The sequence below is a fragment of the Phalaenopsis equestris genome, unplaced genomic scaffold, assembly GCF_001263595.1.
Source record: "Phalaenopsis equestris unplaced genomic scaffold, ASM126359v1 Scaffold206503, whole genome shotgun sequence".
Lineage (NCBI taxonomy): Eukaryota > Viridiplantae > Streptophyta > Magnoliopsida > Asparagales > Orchidaceae > Phalaenopsis > Phalaenopsis equestris.
Genome location: NW_018225903.1, coordinates 115,753 through 133,734, shown reverse-complemented (window position 1 = coordinate 133,734; position 17,982 = coordinate 115,753). Strand labels below are relative to the sequence as shown.

The following is a 17,982-nucleotide window of genomic DNA, read 5'->3' as shown; positions in this document are numbered from 1 at the left end:
TCGACCCGCGATCGATCGTCACAAGTGGTTAACTCGAGCCCTCGGCAAATAACGGTGCAGTCAATGTGAATTACGGCGATCGGACACGTCGACTCTCCGAATTACGAAGCTGGTGCGCGCAGGAGTGCGAATTGTGCAGAAGGCCACCCTAAGGCTCGGGAAGGTTCTATAGGAATCCATTTTGGGTTTCCTCATGTCGGTTTCATCCTTCTAAGTGTTAGAAGTCGATACCGCACACGCAAAACTCCAAAAGAGGACGGAAATAGGTCGAACTAAAAACGAGGCGGGCACCACTTCTAAGGTTCTAAGATAGTCAAGGGAGGTCCCTAAGGCTAGATCCTAAACCCTAAGAGGAAGACTAGACCTCACTAAAAATGAGGTCAACAGCGAGTCACCTGAAAAGATTTAACAATATGTCTGCATGACACAACCCATATTTATTGATCTGTTAGAAGAACTGCACAAGAATCATGCACTTTCATGGCTCCACTAGAATGACTTCCAGACAAGAGTTAGATAGGGGTGCAAGTGAGTCAAGCTGACTCGTGAGCCGGCTCCAGCTCAGCTTGATAAGTGGCTCATGAGCTGAGCTCGAGGAGTTAACAAGCCAAGCTCAAGTAGCCCCAACTCATTTTAAAAAATGTTAATATAAAATATACTCAAAATATATTAATTATCAAGACTTTATCTTAAAGGTATTAAAAATGTTTAAAAAATAATAGTTTATATTGTATATTAGGTGTTCAAATTTTCACAAGACCAATGTTATATGTCATATTTTAAGTTAAATACGTGTTCAAATTTTTCTGAAATTACTTGATCACGGTAATTCTAACACCTTTGATAAATGCTTTAGAATTATATTGAAGCGATTGATGGAGCACATGTGGATGCAAACGTAACACAGTAAATGATCACATTCATTGGGGCGATGCGGTACACCCACACAAAATATAATGATTGTACGTATGTGACTTTAGTATGTGATTCACTTTTGTTATGATTGAATGAAAAGACAGTACACATGACATTCATATATTCAAATTTGTCAAGCGAACTCAGAAATACAATTTTCCAAAGCCACCCTCAGATTTTCTTGAGTATGAATAAATGAAATGGTACTTTCAATGCAATACTAATGATTATAATTTTACTAGAGAAAATTTATTTGGTCGATGTTGGACATCTTTTATAAAGAAGGTTACTCAAACTCTTTCTTGATATCAAATATCGCATTCTTGATTTTGAAAGAGCTACCAACGTTGCTCGGTAGAAAAGAAATGTCTAACAAAAAGCACTCATACTTACGCGATATTATTGAAAGAATATTTGGAGTTTGAAAAAAAAAAAATAAGTTATTCTATGATGTATGCCCACGTCACATATCCGTTCAACAAACAAGTGCAGATTGAGGTCGCTATAATAAGTTTCCACAATTCAACAACATTCTTCAAATAGTGACATCGACTTCAATAGTGCCGATGAAGATCATTCACATGTCCTTGCTGAAGCCTATGAATATTGCTTAAGACAATCAATATCATAGTCTAAAAGTGATTTGCTTGAGTCGTGTACCTAGGATAGGGAAGATGTTGGAGAGATGATAGAGTTGAGCGAGCAAATTACATTAACTATAGTTAGCGGGTGAAATAATGTAAGTTTTTTCTTTACTTCTTTGTGTGCAATGTGTAGTGAAAATGCTTAATGTTAATTGTATTGACGGTTTGTGCAACAATGTTCATGTTGAATCTCAATTTAGTGCAACTTTTATTTTTAGTCCTTTTGTATGTATTTTTTCATTCATAAATGACCTCCAAATCAACCGTAGGAATAATATTTCATATGTTTATTTATTGTATGTTTTATTTTTGGTTTGGAGATCAATGACGAGATATTCGACTATAGGAGTTTTTTTGGATGATCTATATGTTGTGGGTTTTTACACGTATGAAATTACTATCAAGGCAACCAGATAACCCTCCTGTTTTTAATCGTATGACTGTTGGGCTTCTTTCGCATAGTCTTTGACATGACACATTCAAGCACAGTTTTACGTGGTTTAAAGGCAAACTAGATCCCATTTTTCTCCATTCATATGACTGTTGGGTTTTTCTAGATGGTCTTTTGTGGTGATATGTTTCTTGAGACGCTTGCGAGCTAAGTAGTACGGGGTTTAAAGGCAACTAAGAATCCTTTTTTTAAAGGTCCACCGTCTTCTTGAAGTGATAGATTATTCGTTGGTTTATACTTTGTGCTCTGAGACTTACACCGTTATAAAACTTTAACTGAGTATTTCTATTATTCTTTTTAAATAATTTTGCATCTAAAGGTCTGTCCTTTGTGGTTTTAAACTTTCAGAAAAGATGAGCTTGAGCATTTCCCGTACCTCCAGAATACTATACCGCTAATGTAGACTGCAGTGTTCTCTGCTTCTCGACAGAAGCATGACTAGGGGAAATAATTTTACAGATGTCCAAGGAATAGATCAGAGAACTGTGACTTTTTAAGGTGGGTGAATGGATTCGATGATTCCACCGCCGAAAGTGATAAAGCGTGGAGAGTTTCATTGAAGCAGAGATTATCTCATGAAATTAATCGTCTGAATTTTAAATTCAACATTATGATAATAGTAACTATTATTTTAATAGAGTTATTTTTAATTTTAATTGTTGTGTTATTGTTTAATAAGGTGTTAGTTTTTATTATGTTAATATTCAAAATAGACATTTGTTTTCATATATAAAATGTACAACCATGATTGATTCTGTAATAAACAACACAATAGTACAAGGGCAAAAAAGTCATTTTTTTCATAAACAGTTGCAGCACATCTGATGCAAAACTGCACAAACAATCAGACACACATCTTCCCCGTAGTAGCTTCTGCGCAACTTCTAAGTATCAACCTAGAACTTTTCTTTTCCTAAGAGAAACCATTAATTACAATAGAAAATTTGACTTAACAAGCAATTAGAATTTTAATATGCACTAAATTACTATGTCAATGTTATGCATGAATGACAAAAAAAAAATACAATTCATTAATTTATAAAATTGTAAGCTTTCAATTTAAATTTCTCTTTCTGTTTCACTTTAAACATTTATCCTTTTTAATATTTTTAAGAGTCATAATATGATTATCGTTATATCCGAATATATTCTTAAACATATATTTGAAGGTACCCTTAAAAATTGTACCCGTAGGTAGGTACCCTAAAAAATCTACCCAAAGGTACCCTCAAAATTACACTCAAGGGTACACTTTTACTATTTCTTTAAACGTACATGGGTATATCAAATCCCTTTCAGTACAATATGGAGGCAATCCTGTATAGCTTAAGGTCATTTGGGAAAACAGTTGTCTGAAAAAAACTGCGCTTTATCTATATTCTCAAAAAGCTACAGATAAAAACTGCATTTTCCCACCATACCTGACTATCTGCGATGGCTGCTAGAAAGTTGTAGCCTGACTCTTTCAAAAAAAAAAATTTTGTAATAACCACAACAGCTTTTTGAATAGCAGTTTCTTCTTCAACAGTTTTACAACTGTTTCTTCAAATAGCTGCAACTGCCCCAAATATACTCTTAATCTTTATATTTCATTTAATATCAATTTACATTTATATGTCTATTATTTTCCTCGAATTTATGATATCATTTCTGACTTTCAAAATGTCCAATATGACTTATTTTAAACCATTTAAAAAAGCAATTATTCATTTGATAAAATATTAATTTAATACATAAAATAAAATAATTACTCGCCTCTTTAGCTTGCTTATCACATTGATACCCTAACCCCCGGCCTTCTAGGCTTAAATGTTATTTAATCTAAATTGTTATTAAACATTAATATATTATTAAACACCAATTTACAATTAAGTAAACAAAACTTTAATTTTTATTTAAAACATACCTTCTCTCTTAAATTTATTTGTCTTTTTCCTCATATCCAAAGAATTTGTCAGTCTTTTTCCTCACTTCCTGATAGAAATAAAATTTAATAACATTAATTTAACTAATTATTTTATTAATTCCAACAATAATAAAAGGCTTAACATTTACCTTATAGGTTTTCAGATCAATCTCCTCCCTTATTCGCTTCACAAACTTCTCCTTCAAAGTTGAATTCCTTGTATTAGAGTTTGATTAAATTTGATATTGCATTTAAACACACACACACAAATACATAAAATTTTATTTATATGATAATATATTAATTAACTTACTAAAATGTCAAACATACCTTTTTATAACTTTAGGTGCCCTAACTTCATGCATGAGCTCCTCATTCTTCTCCTTCGGTCTCAGCGAAGCCCAACAGAGCAGCACACGCAGAGCCTTAGGCTCCCCTTCCTCCTCTTATTCGATCCTGAATCATCTCAACAAAGCACGTGCACTACCTCCTGCTTCTTCTGGCACAGTAGCAACAAGAAGCTTGCCTCCTTGTAACAATGCATAGAATCACTCCTCTTTTTCCTTTGCCTCTACATGAACACAGCGCCAAAGTTTGATAAATAGTAGGGCTCGGTTTCCTCTTCGACTGCTCGAATTCCTCCGTCATTTTTCTTCTTTGACACGGCCCGATTCCGCACCACAAGTCTTAGACGTCGCTTCCCTTCAACTAGCGTTCGACGTCGAAACAAATAAGAAACGCTCACTGCTCTTTTGTTTACTCTTTCTTCTTCATTCCTCTCCTTCACTGTTGTTATTCTTATTCTCTCACTGACAAGACAACAATTTAGGGCTAGAAAGAAACTTCTCCCTTCTTCCCTTCTCCTTTGTTGCTCTCTCTTCCTCTCTCGTTTGATGGTTTGAATGAGGTAATATGACTCTTAAGTCGTAATCGAAAAGGGTTCTTATCTTAGTAACTTCTCAATTAATTATTATTATCATTATTATTATCATTATTATTTATTTAATTTTAGTTATTACAATCTTTCTTCATAAAAATTCCATCCACAAAATTTTAAAAGTATCATGAAAGTAAACATACCTCAAATAAAGAACTGTGGATATCTTTCTTGCAACTCAAGGGTCTTTCTCCCAAATAACATCCTTCTCCGACTGATGCTTCCATAAAATCTTCATAAAAGAGATATCTCTATTCTGCAGCTTCTTCACATCATAATCCAAAATCCTTTCAGGCTTCTTAATATGAGTCAAATCTGGTTGATCAATTGAGTTTGTTATAACCCTACACGCTTTATCTACAATATATATTCTGAGCGAAAAAATGTGGAATATAGTATACACTCCCTGCATATGAGCTGGTAAAGTCAATCTGTAATCCACATTTTTAATCCTCTCCACATTCTAAAGGGACCGACAAATTTGGGCCTCAATTTTCTTGTTTTTCAAAGTCTCTGCACACCTTTCAATGGACTGACCTTGATAAAAACAAACTCTCCAACTTTAAACTCAATAGGTTTGTGTTTAACATCGTAATATTTCTTCTGCCTACTTGCACTGCCTTCAATCTGTCTCAGATCAGTCTAATCTTCTAAGTAGCATCATTAACTAAATCAATTCCAATGTTATTTCTTTCACTTATTTCATGCCAACATATAGATGTCCTACACCTCCTTCCATACAAGACTTCATATGGGGTCATCTCAATGTTAGCCTGATAACTGTTATAATAAACATACTCTACTAAAAATATATGTGATTCCCAACCTCCACCAAAGTCAAGGACATATAACCTTAGTAGATCTTCCAAGGTCTGAATAATTTTCTCTGACTGGCCATCTGTCTGAAGGTGAAAAGCTATGCTGAAAGTCAATTGGGTGCCCAAAGCTTCCCGAACCTTCTTCCACAATCTAGAAGTAAGCCTGTCATCTCTATCAGAGACAACAGACTTCGACAACACTCCATACAACCTCACAATTTTATCAACATACAACTTGGTTAACTTCTCCATATGATCTGTCTATCTTATGATCAAGAAATGGGCAGTCAACGATTACCCATATATCATCATGATCCTAGAGTGATCTAGGCAACCCAATCACAAAGTTCACCGCAATCTCCTTCAGTTTCAACTTTGGAATTGGTAAAGGTTGCAACTGACCTCCAAGACACTGATGTTTTGCTTCATTAGCTAGCATGAAGGATACTTAGCCACAAATTCTGCCACACTCCGTTCTGGCGACCAAAATGCTTATTTGAAATCTTGGTACATATTATTGCTCCTTGTGTGCATAGTATAGCCAAATAAATATTTCTTCCAAAAATTCCTTCCACATATCATTATTATCTAGAACATAAACCACGCTTTTATATCTCAATAAATCATACTGATCTAGCAAATACCTCTCCAAACTGCCCACCTTAACCTAATCCAAGATTTTCTTACATCTGGCTAAAGAATTTTCAATTCTACTTTTCAACCTAGATTGCATGATTAACTAATATAGTTGAACCATACTATCATCACCATAATCAATTATATATAGCTTCAACATGTCTAACTCTTTAGGTTACTGCTTCTGCTGAATAAATAAATAGTTTAAATTACCTGAAACCTTCCTACTCAGCGCATCTGCCACCACATTTGTTTTTTCTCGGATGGTATTGAATATCTAAATCATAACCTTTAATAAAATGCAATCATCTCCTCTGCCTCAGGTTCAGTTATGTCTGAGCAAAAATATACTTCAAACTTTGATGGTCAGTAAAAATTTTGCATGGAACTTCGTAAATATAGTGCTTCATATTTTAAGTGCAAAAAATAATTGTTCAAAGCTCCAAATCATATGTTGAATAATTCTTTTCATGATTTTTCAATTGTCGTGATGCATATGAATGAATTTACCATGTTGCAGGAGTACACAGCCCAAAACCCCCTCAAAGACGCATTGTTGAAAATCTGAACCTATCAGAACTTGAAGGGATGGCTAAAATTAGAGCAGACATTGAACAAGTCTTCAGCTCCTAAAAAGCCTCCTCACAATGATCTGATCATTCAAATTTCACTGCTTTCTGAGTCAATCTTGATAGTGGAATAGCAATCTACAAAAATCTCTCGACAAATCTCCTGTAATAATCAGTCAGACCTAGAAAGCTCCCAACCTCAGCAACATTAGTAGGTCATAGCCAATCTGTAATCTAGTTCTTATTTTGATTCACAGATATGTCGCCTTCATTGATAATGTGCCCAAGAAAAGCCACAATTTTAAGTCAAAATTCACATTTAAAAAATTTGGCACAAAGTGCATTCTCCTTCAAAACCTATAGCACAACATGTAAATGATCTGTATGACTGAATTAATCCCTCGAATTCACTAAAATATCATCTCTAAAAACTATCATGAAAGTACCTAAGAACTGCCTGAAGAGCATGTTCATCAGATCCATAAAAACTATTGGAGCATTTGACAGTCTAAATGACATCACTACAAATTCATTGTGCTCATATCTAATCCTGAAAGCCATCTTCATTATGTCTTCTTGTTTAATCTTTAGCTGATGATATTCTGACCTAGATCAATATTTAAAAATACAAAGACTCGTTCAATTGATCAAATAAATCGTCAATTCTCGGCAGTAGATATTTGTTTTTAACTATGAGCTTATTCAACTCCTTATAGTCAATACACATCATGAATCTCTTATCCTTCTTCACAAATAATACTAAAGCTTCCAACGGTGAGGCGTCAAGTATGATCAAACCATTATAACTCATGCAGTCGGCCCTTCAACTCCTGCAACTCCTTAAATGTCATTATGTAGAGTGTCTTGGATATAGGCTCAGAACTTGGCAAGAGCTCAATAGCAAAATCAATCTCTTACACTGGTGGTAGCTCTGATAAATTATTAAGGAACACTTCTGTATATTCTCTTACCACTAAAATATCTCCCAAAGACTGTATTTTCTTAGAAGTATATGTTACCTGAGCAAGAAAACCTTAATTTCCACAATTCAACAATTTAAAAGCCTTCAAAGATATAATTATCATGGATGTCAATCCTCTGCCACCACAAAATTTAATTTCTTCCTCCCTAAGTATATTTATTTTGACGGCATTTTTATTACAATCAATAGCGACCGTTTTTAGACATTTAATCCATGCATAAAATCACCTTAAACTCCATCAAGGGTAAAACAATAAGTTGCGCCACAAAATATTTTCTGTCAATCTTTAACGCCACCTCACATGACTGATTGACCTCCATAAAAGTATCATTTGACATTCTAACCGATAAAAATACAAACATAGAAATGATATTCAATCGCATCACTTTAACCAGTTCCTTAGCTATAAAAGAGTGTGATGCTCATGAATTAAACAATACTCTTATCGGCCTACTCTGAAGATATATGATACATATCATTAAAATCATTACATTGAACATTAGAGTTGACTTATTTCTTGCGGGTTATTATGAATGACATTACATATATTTTATGATGATTGAGGTGCACAGAGCTAAAATTATTAAGAATTAAACATACCTGTGATGACATCAGGGGAGTTCTTAGCTTCCTGCTAAGAAAGTGCATATACTCTAGGCTGGACATTTTGTTGAGTCTGACCTGTGTTTGACACTAATCCTAAAGATTTAGCTACCCTCGGTCTATCAAAGCTCATCTAAGATGGTGTAGTACTGCTCTTAGAATCAACTGGAGACCTCTGACCCAGTATAAGGCAATTCTTCACCATATGTCTTGAATGATGACACCAAAAGCAAGTGTTTGATCCAGACAAACACTTGCACTTGTGAGACCTACCATACTTATCACATTTCTTTTCTTCAAACTGAGTGTCAACACTGTCGAATCTAGCCTTTTTAGCACTGATATTACATGACTGGAAGGATTGTCTGCTCCAAGAGCCTTGAGAAAACCTAGATCCCTGTGAATTTCTTCTCTTTTGAATCTCTCTTCCTCTAAATAGCTTCTAAATCTAATTCAATTCTCCTGGCTCTCTCCATCAACACCGAATAATAACAGATTCCAAAATGAATCAATTGTTGTCTGATCACATCTCTCAGTTAAGACAAAAATCGGTGGCACTTTTCAACATTTGGAATCAGCCGGGGCGCATACTTTGAGAGCATGGTGAATTCAGCTGTGTATTGCATTATCGAGCGACCACCCTATATCAACCAAATAAACTTGTCCTATATTTGTCTTCTGGCTGACAGTGGTACGAACTAGTCTCTAAAAGTACTCACAAACTCTTTCCACTGGATCATATGGTTGGCCCTACCCCCATATTTCTCTAGTAACTACTCTCGCCACAATCTCCCTGCTTCTCTCTCTAAGACGAAAGTGGCTAGAGTAGTCATTCTCTCCGGAGGACAAGACAATTCATCTAGAATTTTCTCGACTTTTAGCAGCCAATTTTCAGAATCCATCAAACTTCCTCCAGAAAAGAGAGGTGGCCCATAGCCTAAAATAATTTTAAGTACTTATCCATCTGACCTCCACTGAAACTAGCCTGAGTATGAGAGTTATCAATCAACTGCATTACTACAATCATCATTTCAGTAAATGCATCCGTATTCACAGTAATTTGTAGGGGTGTAACAACCTCTATTATATCATTTTTTGCTCCTACCCTTCATTTTCCATATTTTTGAAGATTAAAATTAAACACAATTTAACCGTTCATTAATATCACTTGTGAATTAATTTAATCATGCTAGTGACAATTTTAGATCATGATTTAATCTAATTGTTGTAATACATCTTTCGTCATGATCTAGTCCGGGGCTTTAAATTAACTGAGATAGAAACAGACGGTCTGACGATATTAACAATTAAACAACAATCCACAAAATTATAGAATCTTACAAAATACAAAAGAGCCACTAAGAATTCTACAATTTCATATAAGCAAATTTAAATCATTCAACAATAACAGTAATAATTTACAAATAAAATCTCAATCCACATAACAACATTTTACTATACAAAAGAAACAGTGCAAAAAGAAACAATAATTACATCATAAACTAGTACCTATCAATTGTAGTCCTCCTATAAACCTAGTCGCTTCTACTAGACATATCAACCTAAAGTTTTTTTTTCCTGAAAGAAACTATTAATTGCAACAGTAAGTTTGATTTAGCTTATAATCTTAATATGCATTAAATTATTATGTCAATGCTACACACAAATAACCAAAAGAAAATACAACTTATTACTTTATAAAACTGTAAACTTTCACCTTAATTTAATCCCTTCTTGTTTCATTTCAAAAATTTATTTATTTTTAACATTTTTAAGAGCCATAGCAGGATTTCTGTCATACCTGAATGTATCCTCAAAAGTGTATCTGAATGTACCCTAAAAAATTATACTCGTATGTACCCTTAAAAAAGTACTCGAACATACCCTCAAAATTGAAGCTAAAGATACACAATTACCATTTTGTTGTATCCTACAAAAATATATCGCATCTCCCGCCAGTACCATCTGAGGGTAATTCTGTATGACTTAATATCTATATTTCATTTCATATCAATTTAAAATTATTTAAAATATATCTTAATATGTTCATTATTTTCCTCTCATTTGTGATATCATTTCAAACTTTCAAAATGCCATAAATGAATGAAATACTTATTTTAAACTATTTAATAAAAGCAATTATTCATTAATAAAATATTATTTTAATGCATAAAATAAAATAATTACTCACTCGCTTAGCTTGCTTGCACAATGATTCTCAACCCTCCCGACCTTCTAGGCTTAAATGTTATTCAACCTAAACTGTTGTTAAACATAAAGAGTTTATTAAATATCAATTCCAAATTAAGTAAATTAAACTTTAATTTTTAATTAAAAGATATCTTAACTTTTAAATTTATTTATCTTCTTTCTCAAATCCAAAGAATTTGTCAGCCTTCTTCATCACTTCCTAACAAAAATAACATTTAATAATATTAATTTAACTAATTATACTACTAATTCCAATAATAACATAAAGCTTAACATTTATCTTATAGGCTTTTAGATCGATCTCCTCTCTTGTTCGCTTCACAAACATCATCTCTTTCAAAGCATAACTTCTTATATTAGAGTCCTGATTAAATTTGACCTTGCATTAAACACACAAACACACACACACACACACATACATACACACATATTTATATATTTATATGATAATATATTCGCTAACTTACTAAATCTCAAATATACCTTTTTACAACTTCGTCAACCTAACCTCATGCACGAGCTCCCTCGTTCTTCTACTTCGGCCTCAGCCAAAATTAATAGAGTAGCACATGCAGAGCCTTCAGCTCCCCTCCTCTTCTTCGTTCCTGAATCGCCTCAACAGAGATGCGCACTACCTCATACTTCTTCTTGCACAATAGCAACACACGAAGCTTCCCTCCTTCCTTCGAGCGCGGTAACAATGCACAAAGCCACTTCTCTTCTTCCTCTTCCTCTATGCGAACATAGTGCCGAAGTTCGACCCCAAGTAGGGCTCAGTTTCCTCTTTGCCTGCACGAAGTCCTCCACCCTTTTTCCTCTCTGACGCAACTTGATCCCGCACCACAAACCCTCGACGATGCTTCCCTTTGACTAGGTTTCGGCATCAAAACAAGTAAGAGATGTTCACTGCTCCTTTGTTTCCTCTTCTTTCTTCTCCTTTCTTCCTTCCTCTCCTTCACTATCGTTATTCTTCTTCTCTCATTGACAAGCCAAAAATTTACAGCTTGAAAGAATCCACTCCCTTCTTCCTTTTTCCTTTGTTGCTCTCCCTCTCTCTCTCTCGTTTGATGGTTCAAATGGGGGTAATACGACTCTTAAGACATAACCAAAAGGACCATTATCTTAGTGCCTATTCAATTAATTATTATTATTATTATTATTTATTTTCAGTTATTACATGTTGAACTCTAGAACTTGATTTGCCTAAATCTCAATGATGTCAAAAGATCCCAACCAGTGGCCTTGACTCGAAACAAGAGCTATGTCAGGCATGCTAAATCTTTTATCATCCCAAACCTCTTACCTCATATTTAAACCACTTCTCTCACAATGAAGAGTTCAACACCACTACTATGTGCAAACGTGATAACTTCCACAACATAACATTAACAGATCTACCAACCTATTAAAAGAAGACTTCTACTAAAGGAGACCCACCGTAGGGCTCCTTCATTGGCATAAATTAATATGATCGCTTACCTTACCTTTGTTGATAACTTCCTCCTAACAAGTTGATGCAACACCAACCTTGTCCATCACCCACTCCCCGCGAATGACAACCACCCCAGACAATACTCACCACAACTCTTACACCTCGGATTAAACTAAAATGATTAAAGGTTTACTAGGCTTGGATTGAAATAAAACATTTAAATGTAGAATGCCTCGTTGAAAATATCCTAGGATAATTGATTTAATTCTCAGATTGTGCCACAAGCAGGAGTCTAGCTTTACACTAAAGATGATGATGGCATTTATGAGATTATTATAGCCAAGTATGAATCATCCCAAAATGAAACAAATAAATTATATTCTACTTGCTTAAATTTTCCATGTGATATGCAAATTCAAAAAATTAGACGGACAGGGCAATACAGTTTTCAATCCAAACATGATCAACATATCATTTTAAAAAATATATATATATCCTGTGCTAGACACCTCACCCAGGCAATTTAGGCGATGTGATAGTATATGAATTGCTTAAAGTAGCAACGACAATAGCAGCAATGGCTAACTGCAGACCGACAAATTTTTGGAGCTCTTCCAAAGCATAATCCTGTCATATAGTTCGAGTTGAAAATAAATTACAGAACACAGGAATGATTTTTATATTATGAAGATTACAATATCGCACCTTCAAAGTAATAAATAAAAGGCTGAAGGATATGAAAACTGAAATCAGACAATATGAACATGATGTCCCAGGTAATTTTGTGCCCAGAAGGTACAAGAAATAAGCACTTGCTGTTGCCATTGATGTGGTTATCCCCAGTAAAAGAAAACGAACATCAATTTCACCAATTCCTGGTATCAAATTCTTCCCAGATTGCTGTACAGAAAGCAATGTAACTAACCCATATGAAACCATGCCAACAAGTGGCAGTGGAACACCTGAAAAATGCAAAATTAAGCCTTTGAGAACATTTGAGAACCTTTGCCAAGCATGTCACCTTATCCATATTCTTATGAAAGAAAAACAAGGTGAGTGTATTGACAAAGAAATGAAGCGAAGCCAAATAAGCGAAGATAATTCTCTAATGGTATAGGGTGGACAGCAATGTGAATTGCATTCACACAAAAAAAAAACGGCTTCAAACTCCTGTAATAGAATCACATTCTCATTTTTAATGAGAGTTTCATTAGACTTCAAAACAGCAGCTTTGCTTCTATATTTCAGTGAATTGTGGAATGACTCAACACTTAGTGTGTTTAGGGCGGCTTTTCAGCCGCTTTTCATTTTAGAAAGCAGTTCGATGTGTGTTTGGGAGCCTCATTTTTTTGGTGTATTTCTTATAATCTAATTCATAATTTTTCATGAATTCCCTGTTTTACGCTTGGTTTGCAACAAACCCCAGGCATAAAAGTGAGCGGTTATTTTCGCATGCCTTCCTGCATTCGAATCGCCTGTATGTATTTTGTTGTTCCTCTTTTGTTTAGGTCACACAAAAAAGTTTTCTTATGCTTTTTCTTGTTTTTTCCTTCCCTGTTGCTGGATTTCCATAATCTGGCCTTCTTTGTGTAAGGACTTCTTGATTGTTGGTTTTGGTGTGCATTTCACGCTATTTTATCTTTACATTGCATGTTATCTAGGGGTGTCAATTTGGGTCAGCGGTTTGGGTTCGGTTTCGGGTCCGGGTCCGACCCGAAAATGACCTGACTTGAATAGGGTCAACTTGAACCCGAACAATAAACGAGTTCGAAAACTAAGACTCAAACCCGAGCTTGACCAACTAACTCGAACACGACCCGAACTTTCGTGCTTATTTGGGTCATGTTTGGATTTTCGGGTTCAACCCAAACCCGACCCAAATAATAAATAGGTCGAATTCTCTGACCCGAACCTGACTTGAAAAATATTCAAGTCAACCCCAATCAGGATTTTAGAGTCAAATTTGAGTCGTGTTGGCGTGTCGGGTCAATTTTTGACACCCCTATTTTTTACCTACTTTGAATTTATGAATAGATATTTTGTTTTTAATTTTTTAGGGTTTGTTGTGTATTTATGTTATTATTTGCGTAATGCTGAAAGTTTAGGTGTGAGTTTTACCAGTGCATAAAACTTGTGTTTTTTGTTTGGTTAAAAGTATGCATTCCATGCTATTTTGGTTGGGGTTCGGTTGGTTGTGGCTAGGGTTGCTATGGTTGGTTGTTATTGGGATTGCTTTGATTTTTGTCGTATTTATTGGTTGACATCCAATGACTTTGGGATTTTGTGGTGTGCAATACATGCTATGTAAATGGAAATCATGATTTGGTAATTTATTTTGTTTTACTTTCTTAGGTTTTGCACTTGTTTTAGGAGGTAATTTTGTCATTAGATGTTAGGTACAGTCCATGCTATGTGAGTGTAATTCTTATATATTTACATATCTATAACCTAGATTTCAATTTTTACATATAAGGCATTTTACCTATGTATTAAAAAGTGTATTTCACTTTTCATAGTTGAAATAGTGATTTTTTTAATGTAATATGTAGAGTTTTGGGTTATAAGAATGCAAAATATAAATTATTTGATATGTACATACATAAGAACTCATGAAATGTAAGTAAATGCCCCATCTTGTATGTAAATATACGAGTATTGTTGGTTATTTAATATATATTTGACTGTTTTGCATACATACAAGTCAACTCTTCTATATTCATATAAGTACTTCTCATCCTCATGAATATATGATTTCCAGCATTTTCTGCATTTATAATTATATGTTGTTGTATTTAGTATCGTAATAACATCATGCATTTTATATATAATATGGGTTTCGACGTCATTGTTTTTTATAATGTTATGTAGAGCAATGATGAATAAAAATATAAAGCTCAACCGATCACAAACTATGACTCATATAATTATCTCCACTTGTTTGAAATCATCGGATGTTATACCAAAAATATTGTCGGCTCTTAAAGCCCGCACACACAATAAACCACATATAATGCATGGTTTTAAAGCCGCACAACACAGCCAATCACATATACTACCTAGCCTTATATCATGCACAATACAGTCAATTACAAATACTATCTAGTCTTAAAGCCCGCACGACGCAATCAATAATAGATAATACCTGGTCTTAAAACCAACACAACACAGTCCATCACAGATACTATCTAGTCTTAAAGTTTGCACTGTCACGACCCAGGCCAAGGCTTGAAATTAACTAAAGTGGATATAGACGGTCGAGCAGAGTGAATTAAATTTTCTATATTAATCTATAATTTAACAGATTAAAAAGTCATTAATCAAATTAAATTAAAGTGGTACAATTATTAATTACCTCGTTACAGGTTATCCGCATCTTACGTGCATGTTTTATCTTCTGTCGCTTATCGTTAATCACTTAATTAATCTAAAAAATTAGTTTAAAATAACAATGACCCAAACAAGTCAGTGAATACTCACTCATACTCAAAAACTACAATAATACAAGAGAAAATGAAGCAATATGCATATCAGTCAAGTTTTTAATAAATCAATAAAAACATTTGATGCTATTCAAAGTATCTTATTATAGTAATAACATGTCAACATCATTTTATATCACAATCATCACAGAAGCACCATCTAAAAGTTTATACCAATTAAGGTATTTCAATATCAATATCATTTCTTCATATGTGCATTGGTATCTTATTGTTTCCTCACTAGCAACATCAAAGTGTAACTTCAACAACATCAAAGTATAACTTCATCATAATCAATTATGTACATACAAACATCATATAAAATATTAATTTCTAATTAAATAATATATTCATTTCTTATTTGCATAGCAGTCAAATCATTTAATAATGATGTGCACACATATCATTCATACAATATGAAGAAAAATTAACTAGAATTAAAATTTTCGAGTTTGCAATAATTTTAATATAACCAATGAGAGCACCAGTAAAACATTTGATCCAAAATAAGCAAAATATTATCATATTATAAGAACATGAGTACTCATTTTGATGTCGATTAATTTGATATTTATCTTGATGTCGATTCTTATAAATTGAAAGCTTAAAAAAATATTTTAAATATAATTAGTTTATTATTTTAATAAACTATTAACTTTTCATACTTATTTTATATAATCCTAATTACACACACACGCACACACACGCACACACATGTATACACACAAACACGTTATATAAATATACAAATGATTATTATATATTAATAGAATTCTTATTGAATATTATAATTATTAAACTCACCCTAAAAAATTTCATTTGATCAAGCAATATACACGCGCAGTCGTGATTCGTTCCTTCCTCTACACAAATTCAACCCGTGGCTTCTTCCTCCTTGACCAAAGGAAAAAATGTTGAGATTTTCATATCTATTTTACACAGTTTTTTATGATATTGCACTTTAAAGAAAGATATTTTTGATGTTTTGTTGTAGGAAAGATGAATTAGGGTCATTATAGCAAAAAGATGCAAAAAACAACGAATTTAGAGTGAAAAATGACCAAAATGTTAAGATTTGAACTAGGGCGCCGACGGCGAGCCCAACGGCGCCAACGACGGACTTTTCCAAAGACTCCATAGTTAATTAACTTAGAAGGCCCGCTGACGGCACCCTCGAGGCCGCCGACGGTGAGATCGACAGTTATGTCCAACAAGGCATTGTTTCTTTTTTAGATTTTTAAATGATTTGCATTTAATTTCAACTAAGCGTGAACACCACGAAATTGACATATGTGCCACACAATTAATTCCCCTGCTTGCATGCCTAACACGTAAAATTTGATATTTATATTTATAAAATTATACATGAAAATATGTATTTAATACTATTAATAATTTTTATATAATATTAAGCATTTCAGTGATATGCATGTAAATATGAAAATGCAGATATTAGATATGTAAATACATAAAAACTGTACAGTATCAATACTTAAATACCCACAATTAGCGGCTTTTTAGTTTATGTATATATGTATGTATATATATATATATATTCATGCAAGAGCTTGAAACATCAAAATGCTATACATATAAATAGCAAAATTTAGGTGTGAGATATATAAATAAAAAAGATTTGTTGGCTACAAGTGTTTTATCACTTGACTTGATTGACTCAGTGGCAACTATTTATTTATACCAAGAAAAAACTGCAATTTATATATTATATGTGCACTCAGGCAGTCTCTCTCTCTAGTTTTGCATCACTTCTTAATTATTTTTTGGGAGATTTACACACATAGCACAAAAAGTATATATATATTTACATCTATCGCACCTAAACCTTTATATTTACATATAAAGCACCTGCGTTATCTAAAAAACACAAAAACAATACTCTTTTCAGATCAGAAGACTGGAAATAGATTTAAAGTAAATAAACACAAATTAAAACTGTATTTTGAGGGTAAAAGACCAAATTTTAAAGAGGTTTTAATGATTTAAAGAGTTTTTAATGATCAGTCAACATGAATAATACCTGAATAGGTCGGGCTGACGACGTTAAACCAAGCGCTTTATGGGAGACAACCCATAATTATCTTTATTTTTATTGCGATTATTGTAGTTTTTATTTAAAATTATCGTTAGTTTGTGGTAATATTGAACTCTACTACTCCTATTTACCCTGAATCATCATAAAAATTGGATCCATAAAGAAAAATTAGAACGCATTCGGACTAGAGCGAAATTGTTCAATTTTTGCCTTGGGCGCCGACGGCTCCCCCACCGCCGCCATCGACGCCGCCGACGGCGGGTTTTTCCCGAGAGTCCAGACAAATAAATACTAAAGGCTCACCGACAGCGCCCTCGATGTCGCTGACGGCTGTACCGGAGGGGTG

At 33.8% G+C, this 17,982-nt stretch overlaps 1 protein-coding gene across 3 annotated transcripts in view; it reads right to left on the bottom strand.

Annotated features, from left to right (window-relative positions):
- LOC110036437 (thiol-disulfide oxidoreductase LTO1) overlaps window positions 1-17,982 on the bottom strand; it is a 70,996-nt gene that overhangs the window by 31,355 nt on the left and 21,659 nt on the right. For all 3 annotated transcript variants that reach the window (XM_020740879.1, XM_020740881.1, XM_020740882.1), the window contains exons 3-4: window positions 12,810-13,066; window positions 12,619-12,731 (exon numbers count right to left, since the gene is read on the bottom strand). In XM_020740879.1, the coding sequence (XP_020596538.1) occupies window positions 12,619-12,731; window positions 12,810-13,066 (370 nt within the window). The remainder of the gene's footprint in view (window positions 1-12,618; window positions 12,732-12,809; window positions 13,067-17,982) is intronic.